At 31.9% G+C, this 17997-nt stretch overlaps 4 protein-coding genes across 5 annotated transcripts in view; 3 read left to right on the top strand and 1 right to left on the bottom strand.

Annotated features, from left to right (window-relative positions):
• Positions 1–17997, top strand: part of LOC143051992 (uncharacterized) — a 60920-nt gene that overhangs the window by 14491 nt on the left and 28432 nt on the right. The window lies entirely within an intron of this gene.
• LOC143051995 (uncharacterized) lies at positions 492–2408 on the bottom strand. The gene is made up of 4 exons (XM_076224968.1): positions 2372–2408; positions 1516–1574; positions 881–943; positions 492–746 (listed from the first exon to the last, which is right to left on the bottom strand). Exons 2-4 carry the CDS (start codon positions 1566–1568, stop codon positions 551–553), a joined length of 312 nt encoding a protein of 103 aa, XP_076081083.1. The 5' UTR covers positions 1569–1574; positions 2372–2408; the 3' UTR covers positions 492–550.
• LOC143051994 (uncharacterized) lies at positions 3329–7387 on the top strand. Its single transcript, XM_076224966.1, has 5 exons — positions 3329–3389; positions 3790–3855; positions 4005–4085; positions 4562–4627; positions 5001–7387. The coding sequence occupies exons 3-5, from the start codon at positions 4040–4042 to the stop codon at positions 5441–5443; spliced, it is 555 nt and encodes a 184-aa protein (XP_076081081.1). The 5' UTR covers positions 3329–3389; positions 3790–3855; positions 4005–4039; the 3' UTR covers positions 5444–7387.
• On the top strand, positions 8796–13759 carry LOC143050731 (uncharacterized). Its single transcript, XM_076223852.1, has 3 exons — positions 8796–11747; positions 12028–12364; positions 12478–13759. Exons 1-3 carry the CDS (start codon positions 8801–8803, stop codon positions 13757–13759), a joined length of 4566 nt encoding a protein of 1521 aa, XP_076079967.1. The 5' UTR covers positions 8796–8800.

Raw genomic sequence — 17997 nt, 5'->3', positions numbered from 1 at the left:
CATAACATGAATGTTTCCAACTATGATATAAATGAACAGAACCTTACTTTTAACCAATCATTGTGTTCTTATATTAAACATTTCCGTCTACCTGGTGAATTTATGTTAACTGTGTGTGAATACAACAAAAGAACAATTATAGACATTCGTCAATTTTTGAACAATAAACCTACTATTAAAGGAATATCCTTATCACAAAGACAATGGGACTATTTGAGGTCTATAATACAGTATATAACAAGAGTTATTTATCACAGAAGTTAATAACAGGACTTACTTATGTATTTGGAAAATATCAAAATAAATGTATGAGCTATTATGTAATATATGTGTTTTTCTTAATATAAAGTATATACTCAAATCCGATGGCCATAAGAGAGGGAAGGCAAGAGGGTAACTGCATTCCGGTACTGTCCATACATTTGCTCATTATGAGTTTGTCTCACCGTAAGGGTACTTTTTGTGTAATAAAAGATTAAAGAAAACAATCATAACATACAACTCTTTTATTGTATTTAAAGTTCTTTAGTGTCCATTTCCAAAGATCAAATTATATGCCATTTGTTCTTCTTTCTAATAGCATTCTTTTTCTCATTTTTAAATGTTTTTTAAAACTAATTTCCTCATTCAACTTTCTCTTTTGTATTGTCAATATGTGGGCATTGTATGCTATCTTGATGGCTAAATCTTCGATTTTTGTACTCATTATGTTGTTTAAATGTTCCACCATCTCAAATTCTGAAGCTCTAAAAAATATAGATAAAATTTATTTTTTACAGCACAAAATTAAAATAATAAATTATGATATATACAATTACTAATGATTGGAGTTCTATTATTTTAAAACAAAATAGGCTTTTAAAAGAAAAAATATACTCACATGTTCTGGGTATTTCTATTAGGTGGCTGTTGTTGCACAGGTTCCAAAGGCACATTAGTAGATCTACAAAAGCATAAATTAGATGTATTACTTTTATGTAAAGATTATAAAATATATAAATTTTAGCAGTATATACACTGTAAAAATTGTGTTTAGGGCCTAAACACTTTTCTATACACATTTCATGTTATACAATTGGTTACATGTTTAGGCTCTAAGCATGTGGGGCATTACATGTTGAAATTCTAAACATGTTTAGAAGGGGGACACAACAGACATTTATGTGTATAGCTTCTAAACATTTTCCTAAACATGTTTAGGTTCTAAGCACAATTTTTACAGTGTAGCTAAGATAAATGAAGATAAATTTAATACAATGGAAAACGAATACCACGGCAACAAATCAAAAGGATAATAAAAACAAATCATAAATTCATAGACTATTGCAAAATTCGGACACATGCAAACAAAGGACGCAACAAGAAATACGTATAATACACACGAAGACAACAAACAAGTACATGGACAGTGTAAACTCACTCAAAGGATGTTTAAATGATATCTTATCAAAATAATTGATTATATTGTGAATATGAAGGCAACATAGTCTTGCTAACAACCTTACTGATATATACCTGGTCTGTTCAGGGGTTCTAACTGGTACTTCCTGTTTTATGACAGATTCCATTTTAATCTAATAATTAAAACAAAAATATATTTAAAAAACATATTTAACCATTACAATATTAGTATAAATAAGAAGATGCGGTATGAGTACCAATGAGGCAACTCTCCATCCAAGTAACAATGCATAAAAAGTTAAACAGTTATAGGTCAAAGTACGGCCTTCAACACGAAGCAAAAGCTTACACCGAACAGTAAGCTATAAAGGGCCCCAAAATAACCAGTGTAACATAATTCAAACAGAAAAACCAAAGGTCTAATCTATTTACAAAACGAGAAACGAGAAACATATATGAAACATACTAACAAACTTTACGTATGTATTTAATAAATATACACAAATATTAAAGAGGGTCTTAATGTGGACATTTTTCAGAAATCTCTGAACAAAATTAAGGAGAATAAGGATCACACATTAAATTTAACAGTTTTCTGGTTTTGTTATTCGTAGTAAAATATCATCTCCAAAATCAGGAACAGCCCTAACTTACGGACATATTTACACTAAATTCCTTTACACAAATTCAATATCATTTTTTTATTATTTAATTTAGAATTTAGGGTTTACCCATGTCACATTTGGACTGATTAAAACCAGAAAACCAACATTAAATCACTTACATATGTAGTAGAATTAACCAATTCAAGTTTAATTAATTTATTAGAATTATAGAAACAAGTTTATTTTGTAAGGTTTCTAACAACAAAAATTCATAAATTTAAGTTAAGATGAAGATAACAAATATTTTATCTCATATATAAAGAATATGCGTTAAAATGAAAAATAACTCAACAAATTGTACTTACATTTTTCTCAAATTCCTTTCTCTGAATAAAGTTTAACTGATTTTTACACTTATTATGTATACAAATGTTACATAATAAATGAGACTTTTTAAAACTAGACTATATGCATAATAGCAAAGATTTATTATATAAATAACCCATTCCAAATGCCATCCGTCGGGTACCCTGTTTACACTCTGGGAAACCGTTAATTATCTTTTGTAATAGGATGTTACACATTTCATTAAATTTGAATAACATCTTGCTAAAGGATTATTATTATTTTAAAATGTTTTGTTAATGTGAGAAAATATGTAACAGTAAAACATTATTATATAAACTACCCTTTCCAAATGCCACTGCTTACAGTTAACTGTGAAACCATTAATTATCTTTGGTAACCTCATTTCAATTAGCACATTACTAAAAGATCATTATCTAAGAATAGTTTTCACTGTGTAATTTTAATCATGTTATTAACGTGTGAAAATGATCGGAAAATTAAATATCTTATGTAACGTTCCGGAAACAATAACATATCCATTCCAACATATATATTTAGTGAACCGTAAGGAGTTATGTAATTACCACAGTTAATTTTTTCAGTTTTCTCTCTTACGACGTTAATTATGTGTGTTAAAATATGATGAAAATTGATTTGTTTATAAAATATACTTATATTGTTTGCTATATATTATATTTTTTATGAAGATTCCGATGTTTTTATTCTGTTGTTTACAACCCATCACGTTCTCATTGGTACATTAGAAAACAAACATGGCATTTTGGATCGTACATTTTCTTGTGTTATTGTTAGTTTTAAACGCAGAAGGACAGATAGATTGTAAATATGAAACGGCAATTGCCAACTGCTTCTGTAGTACAGAAATAAACATTCTTCAAAACGTCAGAATTATTGAAATTCAGTCGGAAAGTTGTAATTGTACCATCAATTTTCTTAAGGCACAAGATCAACCGCCAACAGTGGTACACGTGTTCAACAAATTATGCAATTGGCTTTGCAATGAGATAGAATGTGGTAAGTTTTATGATTACCCTCACAAGATTTATGTCTTAAAGTCCAACCATTCTAACGATTTCAACAGTTTGCCTTATTTCGAAAATTAAAAAAAAGGGGGAATAACTCTAAGGGCATCCGACCAGTTCTTGACAAGGAATTATTATAAAGTTGAAGGATAAATAAATCTGATCTTCATGTCCCATGGAATGTATTCTGTATGTGCATAATTAAACAATTTTGTAGTTGATTTCTGCAGTAAGTGTGAGTGATCAAAATTATAATTCCATGGGAACATTTCCAACAAATTTATTTTAAAACTAGGTATGAAATATCAAATTTCTCTTTCAATGTCATGTGAGATTGTAACAAGTTTTCAATCAGTTCCAGTATTAGATTTTTTTTTTCATTTATTTTACAGTACCAGACAATATTTTACCAGAGGAAGAAAAAACAACTAGGAAACAGGAAATAACTACAGTTCATGGTAAGATTTATTATTTAAGTATGATTATTAATATTCAATACTTAAGTAAGATACTGCCAGTTTGTTTTTGTTTTTGTGTGTGGTTTTTTTTTTTTTTAAGGAAGGAATTAAACATGTTTTATTAATTTTTTTTTTCATTTATTTTGTAGTACCAGACAATGTTTTACAGAATTCTCAATTGGAAATGACTAACAAACAGAAAAAGTCTACAACACTGACTACAAATCAAAGTAAGATTTTATTATACAATTATTAATGAGTAATACTTCAGCTATATACAGTACAATATGTTTGTTTTTTTTTAAAAGGGGGATTGATGGTAAAATGTTGGGGGCAGTAAATTTTACCAAGATGCCTACTCTTATCAAATTATATAGAACTTTATACTGTACAGAGCATGACATTTCTCCAAATGGTTTCTCTACAATGGTTGGGGGTCAGGTTTTTATATGACTGAAAATAAAATGGTTGTATTATGGTATGTGGGACAGTCTATGTCTGTGTTAGTGTTGTCAGTGTCTGTGGACACATCAGTTTTTAATATAACTTTGAAATTTTAACATGAGGTTTCTTGCCAATTGAGGACTTATCCCAGTAACTCTGTAAATGGAACATTTTGATTATTGAGCAGGTTTTTTTTTTTGAAAGGGCCCTACACAACATAGTAATGATTTATTTATAATATTTTTTTTTTTTATTATTTCAGTACAGGACAAAACAATAATGAAATATGGTGACAAGATGTCAAGCACCATGGAAACTGCTATGATAGGTATGCATCTATAGTTACTTAAGTTATGTCTCTTTAAATACAGAAGAACTTTGATTGCTGGAACACAATGGATATCTTGAACCTGTTTTGTTGTCACTCTCAAACATCTAAACTTATGACCCCCTATATCTTAAAGGGATTTAATTATCTCCCCTGCATGCATCAATAAAGGGAGATAAATGAATACTTTTTCTCATTTATAATAGTACTAGTAAAACAATGGAGTAAACATATATGAGATATGATTTTACAGACATGTATAAAATTTATTATATATATATATATATATATATATATATATATATATATATATATATATATATAAAGGTCTGATGATATGTTTAATTTATATTTATATAAATTTGTTTTACAGCATTCTGGGCAGGGTGTGGAATTTTTGGGATGTTTACATTCTTGTCTGTCCTGAAATGGATACTACAACTGAAACGAAACACTACATATTTGCCATTACACCAACCGCTAGACAACACCACCATAACAGCTGACAGACACCAGATATCTCAAACACAGACCTCTTTTTTGAGTATGATTTCCTCTACTGTCCCGCCATCACTCACTCCACCTCCGACATCAACACCCGACTATTCCATAGACAGACTTCCTGTTTTTTCATTTGAGTCTACACCAATTGAACACACCATACCCTTACCAACATCAGATTCACCTACTACTTTTTTTGAAAACAGAGACTCATCACCCGAACCATCTGCTCCACCCATGGAAATGGTAGAACTGAATGAACCAGTGGCCATCAGAACCCGCAACAAGAAGAAACAGTTAGAAGCAGCCTTGTAAACATTTTTAATCATGTTATATTTTCCTTAATTGTTGAACTCTGGTAATTTTTTATTTAATTATTTATAAACACAAATTTTTTTTTAAAAGAATAATCTCTTCTTTAATTGAAAATTTAATGGTATATTTTGAACACTTGAAATTTTTAAAAATAAACTATTTACCCTCTCATATGAAATTTGAATACATTTTCTCACCTGAAATAAAAGAATTGAAAACAATTAGTCTGTACATATTAGAAATACACTCATTAGCTAGTAGATTTTTGCTTGTTTTGATTTTTAGGCCTAATCCTTTTTATTTAGGTCAATGTATTTGAGCCTTTATTTTTTATGTTGGAGAGTGGGTGATGTTTTTCATAAAGGGGGAAATAGTAAGGTGAATGCATTTATTTTTAGTATCTAAGTGAAGATACATACACCAATTTCTTTAGTTATATAATATGTTTTTTATATCTATGGGAGGATTCTTATTATTAAAAAACAATAGATCCAAAACACTCAATGGTACATACTTTTTTAACTATGGATTTGGTGTCTCCCTAATTTTAAAAGTGCTTTATGGTGAAAGGGTGTATTTGGTTTTGCCTTTGAATGTATATTATTATTTGACTTCACTTGGATAATACACATGTTTTAGTTTTAAATCTAAAATGTTAAACTTTTCAACCTAAAGAAATATACTTACATCTTTCATAAAAGGGTTAATTTACATGTGTAAATTTCATTTAGATTTTTTTTTTTTTTTTTTATCCATTGCAGAATATGATGCTCATATTAAAGATGTATATAGAGTAGTTTAGTATTTTTTGTTGTTGGTATACATGTTTTATGTATTGATGTTTAAAAAATTTTATGCTCATGTATGAAATTATTTAAAAACTCAATTACACCAGTGATTGTTAATTTTTTATTGTTGACACTTGTTATTTTTTTTTTAAAAGGTATTTGATTTGTATTACCTCATCACTGTTTTTTTATATGAATATATTTTACTTGATATTATTGCCATAACTGTTGTGACTTTTATATTTAAACTGATATTTTTAATGACATATGTCATTGTTCTTCATAAAAAATAATAAACTAGTCAAGGTGCTATTATTGTTAAAGAATTGGTGTTAAAATGTTACTCAGGTGATTTTTACTCATACATTGTTTTTTTAAAGAAATGATCTCAAAATAATAATAATACTTAGTTATTGTTGAGGAAGTTTTATTTTATACAATCATTAGTTGTGTACCACATGGAGGTTATGTGATATTTTTTTTTTGTGTGTTATACTCAGGTGATTTTTACTCATACATTGTTTTTTTAAAGAAATGATCTCAAAATAATAATAATACTTAGTTATTGTTGAGGAAGTTTTATTTTATACAATCATTAGTTGTGTACCACATGGAGGTTATGTGATATTTTTTTTTTTTGTGTGTTAAAGAATTGGTGCTAAAATGTTACTCAGGTGATTTTTACTCATACGTTGTTTTTTAAAGAAATGATCTCAAATAATAATAATACTTAGTTATTATTGAGGAAGTTTTATTTTATAAATTAGTTGTGTACAACATGGAGGTAATGTGATATTTATTTGTGTTCATCCCAAATATATCAAGACTAATATGGCCATACAATTTCCAAGAAATTCTGATATCACTATGTCTGTAATTGCTTTGTTAAACAAATACTTGTTTTATAAAAAGAAACATAGGGGGAAAATAATTAATTTAGTTTGATAAGAAGTTACTTGGTTATTGTTTATTAAATATTCTTTAAATATAAGATTTTGAAATTAAAAAAAAACACACAAAATTATGAACAGTTATTTTAATATTGTAGGTTTTGAAGATAAATGTGATATTTGTTAAAATATATTGCATTCCTTTACCTGAAATTCCATAACCAAAAGCATTTTAATATGTATGTTTGTTTCATGATGAATGTATATATTTTGATTAAAACCATTATGAACATTATGTCTTCATTTATCTATAATTAAGAAAAAAAAATGTGTGACAAAGAGTACCACTATACAACAATATTTTATTATGTAAAACTCATTGGACTATATCCAAGGTCATGACACAGAATAATTGAACCTTAACATTACCTAATACAAACAGTACCACTATACAACAATATTTTATGATGTAAAACTCATTGGACTGTATCCAAGGTCATGATGACATGACAGACTAATTGCACCTTAACATTATCTCATACAGTATCACTATACAAATATTTTGTTATGTAAAACTCATTGGACTGTATCCAAAGTCACAACACAGAATAATTGAACCTTAACATTACCTCATACAAACAGTACCACTATACAACAATATTTTATGTAAAACTCATGGGATTGTATCCAAGGTCATGACACAGAATTATTGAACCTTAAAATTACCTCATACAAACAGTACAATTATACAACAATATTTTATTATGTAAAACTCATTGGACTGTATCCAAGGTCATGACACAGAATACTTGAACCTTAACATTATGACATGATTTTAGGGGTTATAAAACCAAGTAAAATCAACAAGATTTTATTTGAATGGAAACATATGAAATGTAAGGTAAGTAAACATTTCAAATATTTTTGCTTTTAGTAAAATCAAACTAAAAATTTAGAATAGTGGTATCACTTTTTTTTTTATCTTAACAGAATCAAGCAAATACAAATACCAAAGAAATAAAACCAAATAATAACAAATATTTTTCAGTAAATGGACAAAACCAAAAACAATGAAGCATAAATCACCAAGTTTGAACAGTATTGTCAAGGATTTTACATCTTTAGAGGACTTGCAGCAATGGGCATTAGACAATGACCTAATAAATCATCCTTTGATACAAAATAGGATCAGACACTTTCTGTCATTCAATTTGACATATACATTGAACACATTTACAGATGCTGACAGTTTAATAAGTTGGGCTACAGATAACTGCCTTTTAAACAACTCCCAAGTTTTAGACAGACTATCATTTTTGTTGACATGTCAAAAGTGTTATATGAAATTCAACTTATCATCGGAATTGAAAGATCATTTGGAATTTCACCAAATTATAGATGACATCAATACATTTTCAAATTCAGATGACCTAGCCATTAATTTCGATTTGGATGCTTTAAACGACTTTAATGTTATTCAAAATATCAAAGACATAAATATGCCATCAACAAGTCACTCCCACATCACTTACAGAGCTACTGCTAGTCAATATATGGACCCTCAATCACAAACACACTTTCAATATGGTTTGAACCAAAATATAGTATATACCGTGGATGACTTGAATCAAAGGGTAGATGCGAACGTAATGGACATGGATGCTATAACGACAAATTACATGGCTACCCCCTACAACTTTGAAGAGGGTGGGAGTGTTATTCAAGGTGTACACACGTCCCTTCAAAACAGTATCGACCCTAATATCACATTGACTATGGATGACATCGAACAAAGGGGGAGTGGTAACGACAACGAAGATTTACCTTATTTATTTCAAATGTCGGGACAGAAAACCTTCTCCAAAAATTTAGCCCGTGAGACTACATACAAAGTAAAATTCAAAGATACCTGGAAAAATAAAAAAATGCGCAATCTTCAAAACGAACTTAGGGATATGTTCGATGACGTACTGGGTAGGGCCAGAGGAAATGACTATGACCTCGGAAGAGTTATCATTTCACATCCCGAATTGAATAATTCGATAGTCGTACCATTGGATAACTGGTCCAACATTAACTCGCAAAGGGTCATGGATGCAGTAGAAAACGTCCTAAATTCCGACGAAAATTTACCCTTGGATACAGCTATGCAAGTCACAATAGGGAGCATTGCAGTACCTAGTGGGAGTGGTACGATACCCATAACAAGACTCAAAGGGACCCGTAATTCAATTGCCCTAAAAAAGTCATTATTACAGGTATCGAATAACGACGAAATGTGTATGGCAACAGCGATTGGTAGATGTTTTTTAAAGCTCTGCGAAGTCGTTCCCCTGAACAAATGGAGAGAGATCACAAAAGACGATGACCCCAACATGAACACTTTTCAAAAAGTCTTGAAACATGGCATGACTACCAAAAGTTATTACAAACACGTGAGTGATTCCGCTGTGAATAATAAATCTTACAGTAAAACCATGGCATTAACCTTATGTAAAGAAGCAAATCTTCCAACTGACAAACCCCTAAGCATTAGAGACATTCATAGCTTTGAAAACCTATTGGACCTCAATATTTTGGTGTTATCCTCAAAATTAGGCAACAAATTTTATCGTGTGGCTAATAACTCCCAACGTAAAAACATTTACCTGTACCTTACGGGTGATGCAGATGGAAATGGACATTACGATGCCATAGGGAGTATAAATGGTTATTTTGGTTTTGGCTATTTCTGTTCGCACTGTTTAACCCCGTATAAAAACAAGGGGAGGCACTCCTGTAGCGAAACATGTGACGTTTGCGGTAGTCATCAATGTAAGATCAGTAACGATCAAGTTACTTGTTCAGACTGCCACCGAACATGTCGTAGTGAAGCGTGTTATAAAAGACACAACTCCCTTAAAACCATCAGAGGCCATGATTGCGACAAATCAATGTGCGAAAGGTTTTACCAGTGTGAAACTTGTAAAAAAGTCCTAGAAAGAAACAAACGAGCACCCGAACAACATAGATGCGGGGAATGGAAATGTAAAAATTGTTCCCAATATCAATTAGGAGACCATTTGTGTTATCAGCGGAAATCTATTTGGAATTCTAGTAAAAAGGAACCGAGGAAATATTTTTTTTACGACTTTGAAACAACACAAAATGAACAAATGGTCTGTAGTGAAGGTCATTTGCTCGGCGAACCGTGCGAGAAACAATGCTCGACAACAGACATGTGTAAAAAATGCAAAATGTGTACAAACTGTTATGAGGTCAGATGTAGATATGAAGAACAATGTTCTAATGGTTACGTACCCAGCCAACCTTGTAAAACGAAATGTGCTATGAAAACGAGATGTAACTCCTGTAAAATTTGCATCAACTGTCATCAGTCTTGGTGTGGACTAAATGAGCACAAGGTAAATTTTGCTGTTTTGCAATCTACTTGTACCCTTTGTGAAAACGATGATTTAACGATAAACTCTAAGTGTGACGTTTGTGGGAGTCGCTGTGAAAACTGTAGAATAGTAAAAAAGAACAAAAGGATTTTACCTTGTAAAGATGGTTGCGGTTACAGACAGAGGGTGTTTAGAGGTAACAACGTACCTTACGAATTCTGCTCTCACATCATGACCCCCCATTACAAAAACACGGTTCTCATAGCACACAACGCCAAAGGTTTCGACAACTACCCCCTACTCAATGCACTCATAGATCATCACAGTGTAAAACCCGATAAAATCATCTTCGATGGCTCAAAGATTGTCTATATGCATGTCTCGAAAAACTTAGACCTTACATTTCTCGATTCTATCAACTTTATCAATATGAAGTTATCGAAGATTCCACAATGCTTTGGTCTTCAGGAGCTTCAGAAGGGTCACTTCCCACACCTCTTCAACACCCAAGAACACCAATCATATAAAGGACCTTATCCGGCTGCATCATATTATGGAGTCGATTATATGGGAGAAGAAGAAGCCCAATTATTTTGGAATTGGTACCGTTCAAAAGAAAATGAAATATTTGACTTTCAGTCGGAGATGTACAATTATTGCGTATCAGATGTAGATATTTTGAGGCGAGGATGTATGGAGTTTCGTAAAATTATGATTGACGTGACATCTGTAAAAGACACTAACGAAAAAGGCGAAATAATAACGCACGCCGAAGGTATAGATCCGTTTAATTACATCACGATTGCTTCTGTCTGTCAAGCCATCTACAGGCAACTGTTCCTAGAGGAAGAATATGAAACGTGTGTGACGGATTTAACCCAGAACACAAATCTCAAGTGTCCCTCGAAATTTGTGAACGGTTCACTTCAAGTGCAATTACCTGACGGTGAATGGGTATTAAAGGAAACGATAGATGCGTCTAATGCGTACACAATTGGAAGAACAGTTTTCGTTAAAAGTCCCATTGCAGTAGTTCCGTCAGAGGGTTACGTATCAAGAGACAATTTCAGTAAAGTGTCAATCCAATGGTTGGAATGGACAATGGAGCGTAGTAGACGGTCAGGAAAACCAATTCACATACAACACGCACTAAATGGTCGAGGAGAACACAAAGTACCAGGCACGAATTTTAGACTAGATGGTTATGTCCATTCTCCAAAGAAAACGGCATACGAATTTTTAGGTGAGTAAATAATTAAGGGCATAGGAGGCGGCGGCGACAATATTATTTATAAATTTATTATATTGTTTATATATTTATAAATTTATTATATTGTTTATATATTTATAAATTTATTATATTGTTTATATATTTATAAATTTATTATATTTTTTCTTATTATTTATCGATTTCTTTCAAGACGATCAAAACGATTCCCACCTATTACAACTGAATAACGATTGTTAAAGTAATGCGGCGCATTGATTGATGTAAACCCTCTTATTATCATTAATGATTTCAGGTTGTTGTTTCCATGGTTGTCCCTCCTGCTTTCCCCATGATAGAACAAAGACAACTCATCCGAAGACAAAACATTCGATGGCCGAACTATATATTATGACCAAACAGAAAGAAAGGGAACTGATACGACTAGGATACGAGTATGTGTGCATCTGGGAGCACGAATTTCATCAATTAATGTCGACAGATGACCAAATGAGAGAATTAGTTTCTACATTAGATATTACAGACCGATTAAATGTAAGGGATAGCTTTTATGGCGGAAGGACTAACGGAATTAAACTGTACCATGAATGCGCAGAACCAGGAGAGACAATTGAATATTATGATTTCACAAGGTAATATAAAATAATGTAATAAGTACTGTTTTTGATTCATTTGTATATTCAGAACTCTTTTATGTTACATTGTTTGGTTACTTAGTTGATAATTTCCTTCTTTTATTTTTCAGCTTGTATCCTAGCGTCAACAAGTATGCTAAATACCCCATAGGACATCCAGTTATCATAACATCGAATTTTCAAGATATTTCCAAGTATTTTGGGGTGGTTAAAGTAAAGATTTTACCCCACAGACGTCTTTTTCATCCCGTTTTACCATACGTTTCCAATGGAAAATTAAAGTTTCCACTTTGCAAAAAGTGTGCCGATGATGAAAACCAAAACGACTGCACATGCACCAATGACGAGAGAGCCATTGTTGGTACATGGTGTACTCCTGAAGTGGAGCTGGCTCTTTCCAAAGGATACGAAATCCTTAAAATATACGAGGTGTATCATTTTGAAGAATTCAAAAAGCATGATCCTTTTACGGGTGTGGGAGGCCTTTTTGATGCCTACGTCAATCTATTTTTGAAATTTAAACAGGAAGCATCAGGTTTCCCACAGGAGTGTAAAACAGATCAAGAAAAGATGGAATATATAGCTGATTACGCAAAACACGAGGGAATACATTTAGATTATGATAATATAAAAAAGAATCCAGGACTCCGTAGTTTGGCAAAAATATGTTTAAATAGTTTTTGGGGCAAGTTTGGTCAACGTTTAAATATGAGGCAAACAGCGTTTTTCCACGAACACGAGGGAGATAAGTTCTTTCAGCTACTCTCAGATCCCCGGAAGGATGTAAAAGATTTCCATATCATTAGTAAAGATTTCATACAAATAGAACATGTACACGAGACCCCTTTTATCCCCATAGACGTTAAAACCAACATCTTCATAGCATCTTTTACTACCTGTTGGGCCAGAATCAAGCTCTACAACGTTATGGAACAAGTGGGTCACAACACATTGTATGTAGACACAGACTCGATCATCTTTTGTGATAAAGATAAAATTATCTCAAAAACACTTCCTATTGGCAATTACTTAGGACAATTAACAAATGAAATTTCACCTGAGGATAAACACATCACACATTTTGTGGCCGGAGGACCTAAGAATTATGCCTACAGATTGGCATCGGGCAATGAAAAGTGTAAAGTGAGAGGTTTTTCGTTAGACAATAAGATGAATTCAGATCTAATAAATTTTTCATCTATTTGTGACGTAGTGGTGAATAAAACTATCAAAACAATAAAGACTACCAATCCGCGTAAAATTTCCCGACTTGCATGTAAAAGGAAATTATACAACAGGATTGAGGAAAAGGAGTACAGAATGGTATATACAAAGAGAAGATTGTTAAATGACTTAACTACTTTACCTTTCGGTTACTGTTGCAACAAATGACTTAACATTAATCCTTTATTGAAGATTTTTATTGTACAAATGAGAAGTTACATAATTAAAAGTTAATATAATATCCATTTTAAGTTTTTTTTCATATTTTTTCTTTTCATTTTCTTAGGAGGTTGATCTAGAATTCCTGGTGTACCACTCGCATCGTCGTTAATCTTCTCAACGAACCGTCCCATTTCAGCTGGGTCAGAGTTTGGAACTTGCTCTATGGGTTTAGAAATTTGCGGTTTCTCGCCATGTTCGTTTTCCATTATTTCTCCTGTAGGTTTGTCTTGTTTATCCTCTGACGCAGATTTTAAAAGTTCATCATATTTTCTTTTAGATAACAAAACTAGTTCTTTTGCCATCATTGCAAAAAATCCATAACAGGTCTTAACAAACTAGGAATTAGTTTATTATGACGAATCAATAATTGTTTCTTTTTTCGCACTCCTACTGATTTTGTTCCCAATTGGTACACAATGGATTTATATGGTTTTAATGACTTGACGTATTTTTGTTTGTTGGGGAATACTCCTTTATAAATATTTAAAGCTACTTCAGATAGAACACTGATTTGTGGTTTAGTCAGATTTGATAAGATTGCAACTCGTTGGTTTGTACCAGCTTCGTATAAAAACTTCAGAAACACAGCATTTGACCTCATTCGCCTGCTCATTATCACCAAATGATCGTACGAACAAGAATGCATTTTTATATAGGTTTGTAAACTATACAGGTGTCACCTGGAAAAATACCCGTTCTAAGCATGTATTGTCTGTCTTCTCTATGAGGCGAGAGGTCAATAAGTATGTATGCATACTTCTGTTTTGTAATTTTCAAAAATGCATCTAAGAAATATCGAGTCATTCCTGGAAGTATTTGTGATGCGAACGTTACAATTTGACGCATGTCTCTAGGATTGTGAAACAAGACAAAATTAGCACAATTCAGGGAAATACTTTTTGAGTATTTACCTGGAGGATACAAAGATTGTGAAATAAGGACCACTGATGCCTTTTTGTGGTGACTAGTGACGGCGAATAAATGTAAAACTTCCTCTGATTGTACTACTTTAGAAATCAAATCGTCCAGTACGATTAACGAATGTTGAGTATCTTGAGTAAATTCTTCTATTTTCTGTTTATCAGGCAGACCTTCATGAAATATTAAGTTGGACGATTGAATGTCGTCAAATAATGGTTGATATTCGGAATATGCATATAAAATTGTTTCCGGTGGTTTGGTAAACATTACGTCAGCATTTTCTATAAGTTTTTTAGTAAAAATCGATTTACCTGCTTGAGTAGGTCCAGAGATATATATTGTGGTTGGAGATGAAAAAGGAAGAAGAGTGTGTTCCTTCTCCATGACTTTGTTTAAAATGAAGACGATACGTCGCATATGAGTTTTATATTCATATCAGAGAAGACCCCTCGTAAAAAGAACAAAACTTTTTTTTTTTTTTTACATCTAATATTTATTTAGAAAAAAACATTTTAATGAATTGGTCATTTTCAAATACATTATCAGTAAACATATCATTAAAATTTTTAATTGAAAATTGATAACATACTTTCATCACTACAAAACATACAACATAAAGTCCACAAATATCTGAAGTGTTAGACTGTAATTGTCTCTGTATTGAAAAACAATCTTTAGCGTTGTTGCTTATAAACTTTGCTAAATTAGTTCCATAAAACTCTACACATTTTCCCAGACTATCAAAATATTCAGCTTTTGTAGAGTCATAGAAAAATACACACAACCAATGTTTTCCAGGATTGATAATAAATAGTTGAGGGTAGTGATTCACAACGGTAGCAGGCAAACCATTAATGTCACTTATACAGATAGATACTTTATTTAAACATTTAAAGTCTTTTAAAAAAACGATCAGTTCTCTTGCATTCATGGTTCCACTATGTTTATATTTCTTGTCTCGTCACATGTCAAAATGGCTTGCGATTGGTAATAGCACATGCAATTCACAACCTCTGTTGTGGGTACGCTAAACCGTATTTCTAATCGAGCATTTCCGTGTTTTACCAAATTGAGAAAATCTTCTTGGAAATCAGAAGGATCTAAGGAAAACACTATGAACGTATAACCATTCCCAAAATCATTCAAAGAAATATTTAATCCTGTATCCTTCTGCCATTTATCGCATATTTCAAAAAGTCTTACATATGCTGCTGTGTAATTTCTGTTGTTGCTAAAATCCATGTTAAGAGGTGATCCATACACTTCCACACCATTGACTTTCAAAGTAATACATGACATGTTAAAGTGTTGAAAATTGAAAGGATTGGCCGTATAATCACCATTTATTGCCTTTTGAGGAACAAGTCCGAACACAACTTTAGAAGGTAGAGATTTCGGAAATAAAGAATCCCAGTAAAATTCTGTTGATCCTAGAGGTATGACATTTTGTATTACGTTACTTCTGTTAATCAAATATTTAGCTGGAGATTCTTGAATTTGACGCCTATGATTCAAAATAACACCCGGATCCACTTTAACCCTAGCAGTTCTATAGAACACGTCTAATATTTTAACCTTGTAATTTGGTTTTGCTTCTCCGGACATCAGTAAAAAAGGAGCACTGGAACGGAACAGTTTCATGTAAATGTCCACGCCACTAATCAAGTACTTATCCAAAAGTAATGCATCTTCCATCAAATTACTTTCTAATTCGAATGTCCTAGACTCTTTTGTGTATTCATATCTGTTAACATATCCAGCATTTAATGTCAACGAATCCATAGGGTCATCATCCTTCATAAAAAGCTGACTTTGAAGTTGAGAATTTTGTTCATCGCTTCCCAAAGACAGTATAACTTTGAAGTACGATTTCCATGGATAATTGTTAGAATTAGCCGATACTAATTTGTTGTTCATGTATACATCAATGTGTGAAAACATACTCTGTAACGGTAAATTAATAATTCCCGTTTTTTCTTTTGGTTGCAGGTAAGATCCGTCTTCTTTTAAAATTTGTAATTTAACAAAAAGACGACTTTTTCTCAAGTCAATGTAATCATTACCAGCTCCTGAGATTACTATTTCAATGGGTGTGGAATCATTAATCAGATTAGATATTGGCCTTTCCTCTGTATATGTTATTTTATCTATGGCCACTTGGTTAGGGGGAGAAGCAAATATTGAAAGTTCCATTGGAAGGCCAATTTCCTTATTATCTTCACTCAAAAAAGCCATAATTTATTTTATCGTTTTCTTTTTTTTTTTAACAGAAACTGAACTCCAAACGTTATCGTAATAGTCTTTGTTGAATTTCTTTTTTGAAGCTCGTCTGGTTCTCTTCTTGGTTGTTTTTGATGTTGATTGTTTGCGTTCCTTTTTCGTTTTGAGCTTTTTTTTCTTGTTTTTTCTTTTTATAATACTCGACACCTTAACATGGGGTTTTTTCTTTTCTTTTACGTCCTTCATTTCTGAAGTTGCCCTATCTTCTGAGGCAACAACAGGTGATACCATGGTAGTACTGATGGAATTTGTCTCGGTGTCGTTTGCATTCACATTCACAGGAATCATGTAAGAATGTCTAAAACGACCATGAAGTCCCCGTCCTAATTGATTTTTTCTTTTCAATCGTCTGTAACTGTATGCGTTAAATTTATTCCCCTCCATGTTTTTATGAAATCTTTTCCAGATGAGAGGATCTGTTAGATAATTATTCATTTCACGAACAAGGGGATCTTTTTTTCAGATGAAGCGTTATGGTCACCTTCTCTTGTAAAAATGAAGCATCTTGTCCCTTGTCATCCTTTATATAAAAATGAATTTGTTGTATTTCACCCTGTCTGACCTGAATATAATACGGATTATTGTAAATAATGTTTCTTTGTTTTGCGTTGTCAAAATATGTCCTTCTAAGTAATGGATGTTCGTTATTTCCAATGAAACTATTCTGGCATATGTCTGAAAAAATAAATAATTCAGGATTTTTATGTGAATCGATACGTTCTGATGAAGTAAATTCCGTAATGGCGATCACCCAATTATGATCCAACCGTATTCTTTGATTTAATTTAACTCTGAAATCGTAGGGTTTGTTATCGGTAAATAAACCTTTTCCATCTTCTGAAGACACAACAATTATCAAACTCATTTTGGCTTTGAATGACATCTAACAATTACAGCATATTATTTTATATCTTTGATCGACTTCTTTAAAATCCAAGAATTAAATTTTGATGGCCAACCCAACCATTTCACTAATACTTGTT

The sequence above is a fragment of the Mytilus galloprovincialis genome, chromosome 11 (assembly GCF_965363235.1).
Source record: "Mytilus galloprovincialis chromosome 11, xbMytGall1.hap1.1, whole genome shotgun sequence".
Classification (NCBI taxonomy): Eukaryota; Metazoa; Mollusca; class Bivalvia; order Mytilida; family Mytilidae; genus Mytilus; species Mytilus galloprovincialis.
This window is presented reverse-complemented; position numbering and strand designations above follow the sequence as displayed.

What these genes read in the sequence shown, in the direction of transcription:
- LOC143051994 (XM_076224966.1), top strand. Translation starts at nt 4,040, where the DNA reads ATGACTAACAAACAGAAAAAGTCTACAACACTGACTACAAATCAAA. An exon ending in AACACTGACTACAAATCAAA is followed by an intron (nt 4,086 to 4,561) that starts GTAAGATTTTAT and finishes TTATTATTTCAG; the next exon opens with TACAGGACAAAACAATAATG. An exon ending in CATGGAAACTGCTATGATAG is followed by an intron (nt 4,628 to 5,000) that starts GTATGCATCTAT and finishes TTTGTTTTACAG; the next exon opens with CATTCTGGGCAGGGTGTGGA.
- LOC143050731 (XM_076223852.1), top strand. Translation starts at nt 8,801, where the DNA reads ATGGCTACCCCCTACAACTTTGAAGAGGGTGGGAGTGTTATTCAAGGT. An exon ending in AACGGCATACGAATTTTTAG is followed by an intron (nt 11,748 to 12,027) that starts GTGAGTAAATAA and finishes TAATGATTTCAG; the next exon opens with GTTGTTGTTTCCATGGTTGT. An exon ending in GAATATTATGATTTCACAAG is followed by an intron (nt 12,365 to 12,477) that starts GTAATATAAAAT and finishes TTTATTTTTCAG; the next exon opens with CTTGTATCCTAGCGTCAACA.
- LOC143051995 (XM_076224968.1), bottom strand. Translation starts at nt 1,568, where the DNA reads ATGGAATCTGTCATAAAACAGGAAGTACCAGTTAGAACCCCTGAACAG. An exon ending in AGAACCCCTGAACAGACCAG is followed by an intron (nt 944 to 1,515) that starts GTATATATCAGT and finishes ATGCTTTTGTAG; the next exon opens with ATCTACTAATGTGCCTTTGG. An exon ending in AATAGAAATACCCAGAACAT is followed by an intron (nt 747 to 880) that starts GTGAGTATATTT and finishes TATATTTTTTAG; the next exon opens with AGCTTCAGAATTTGAGATGG.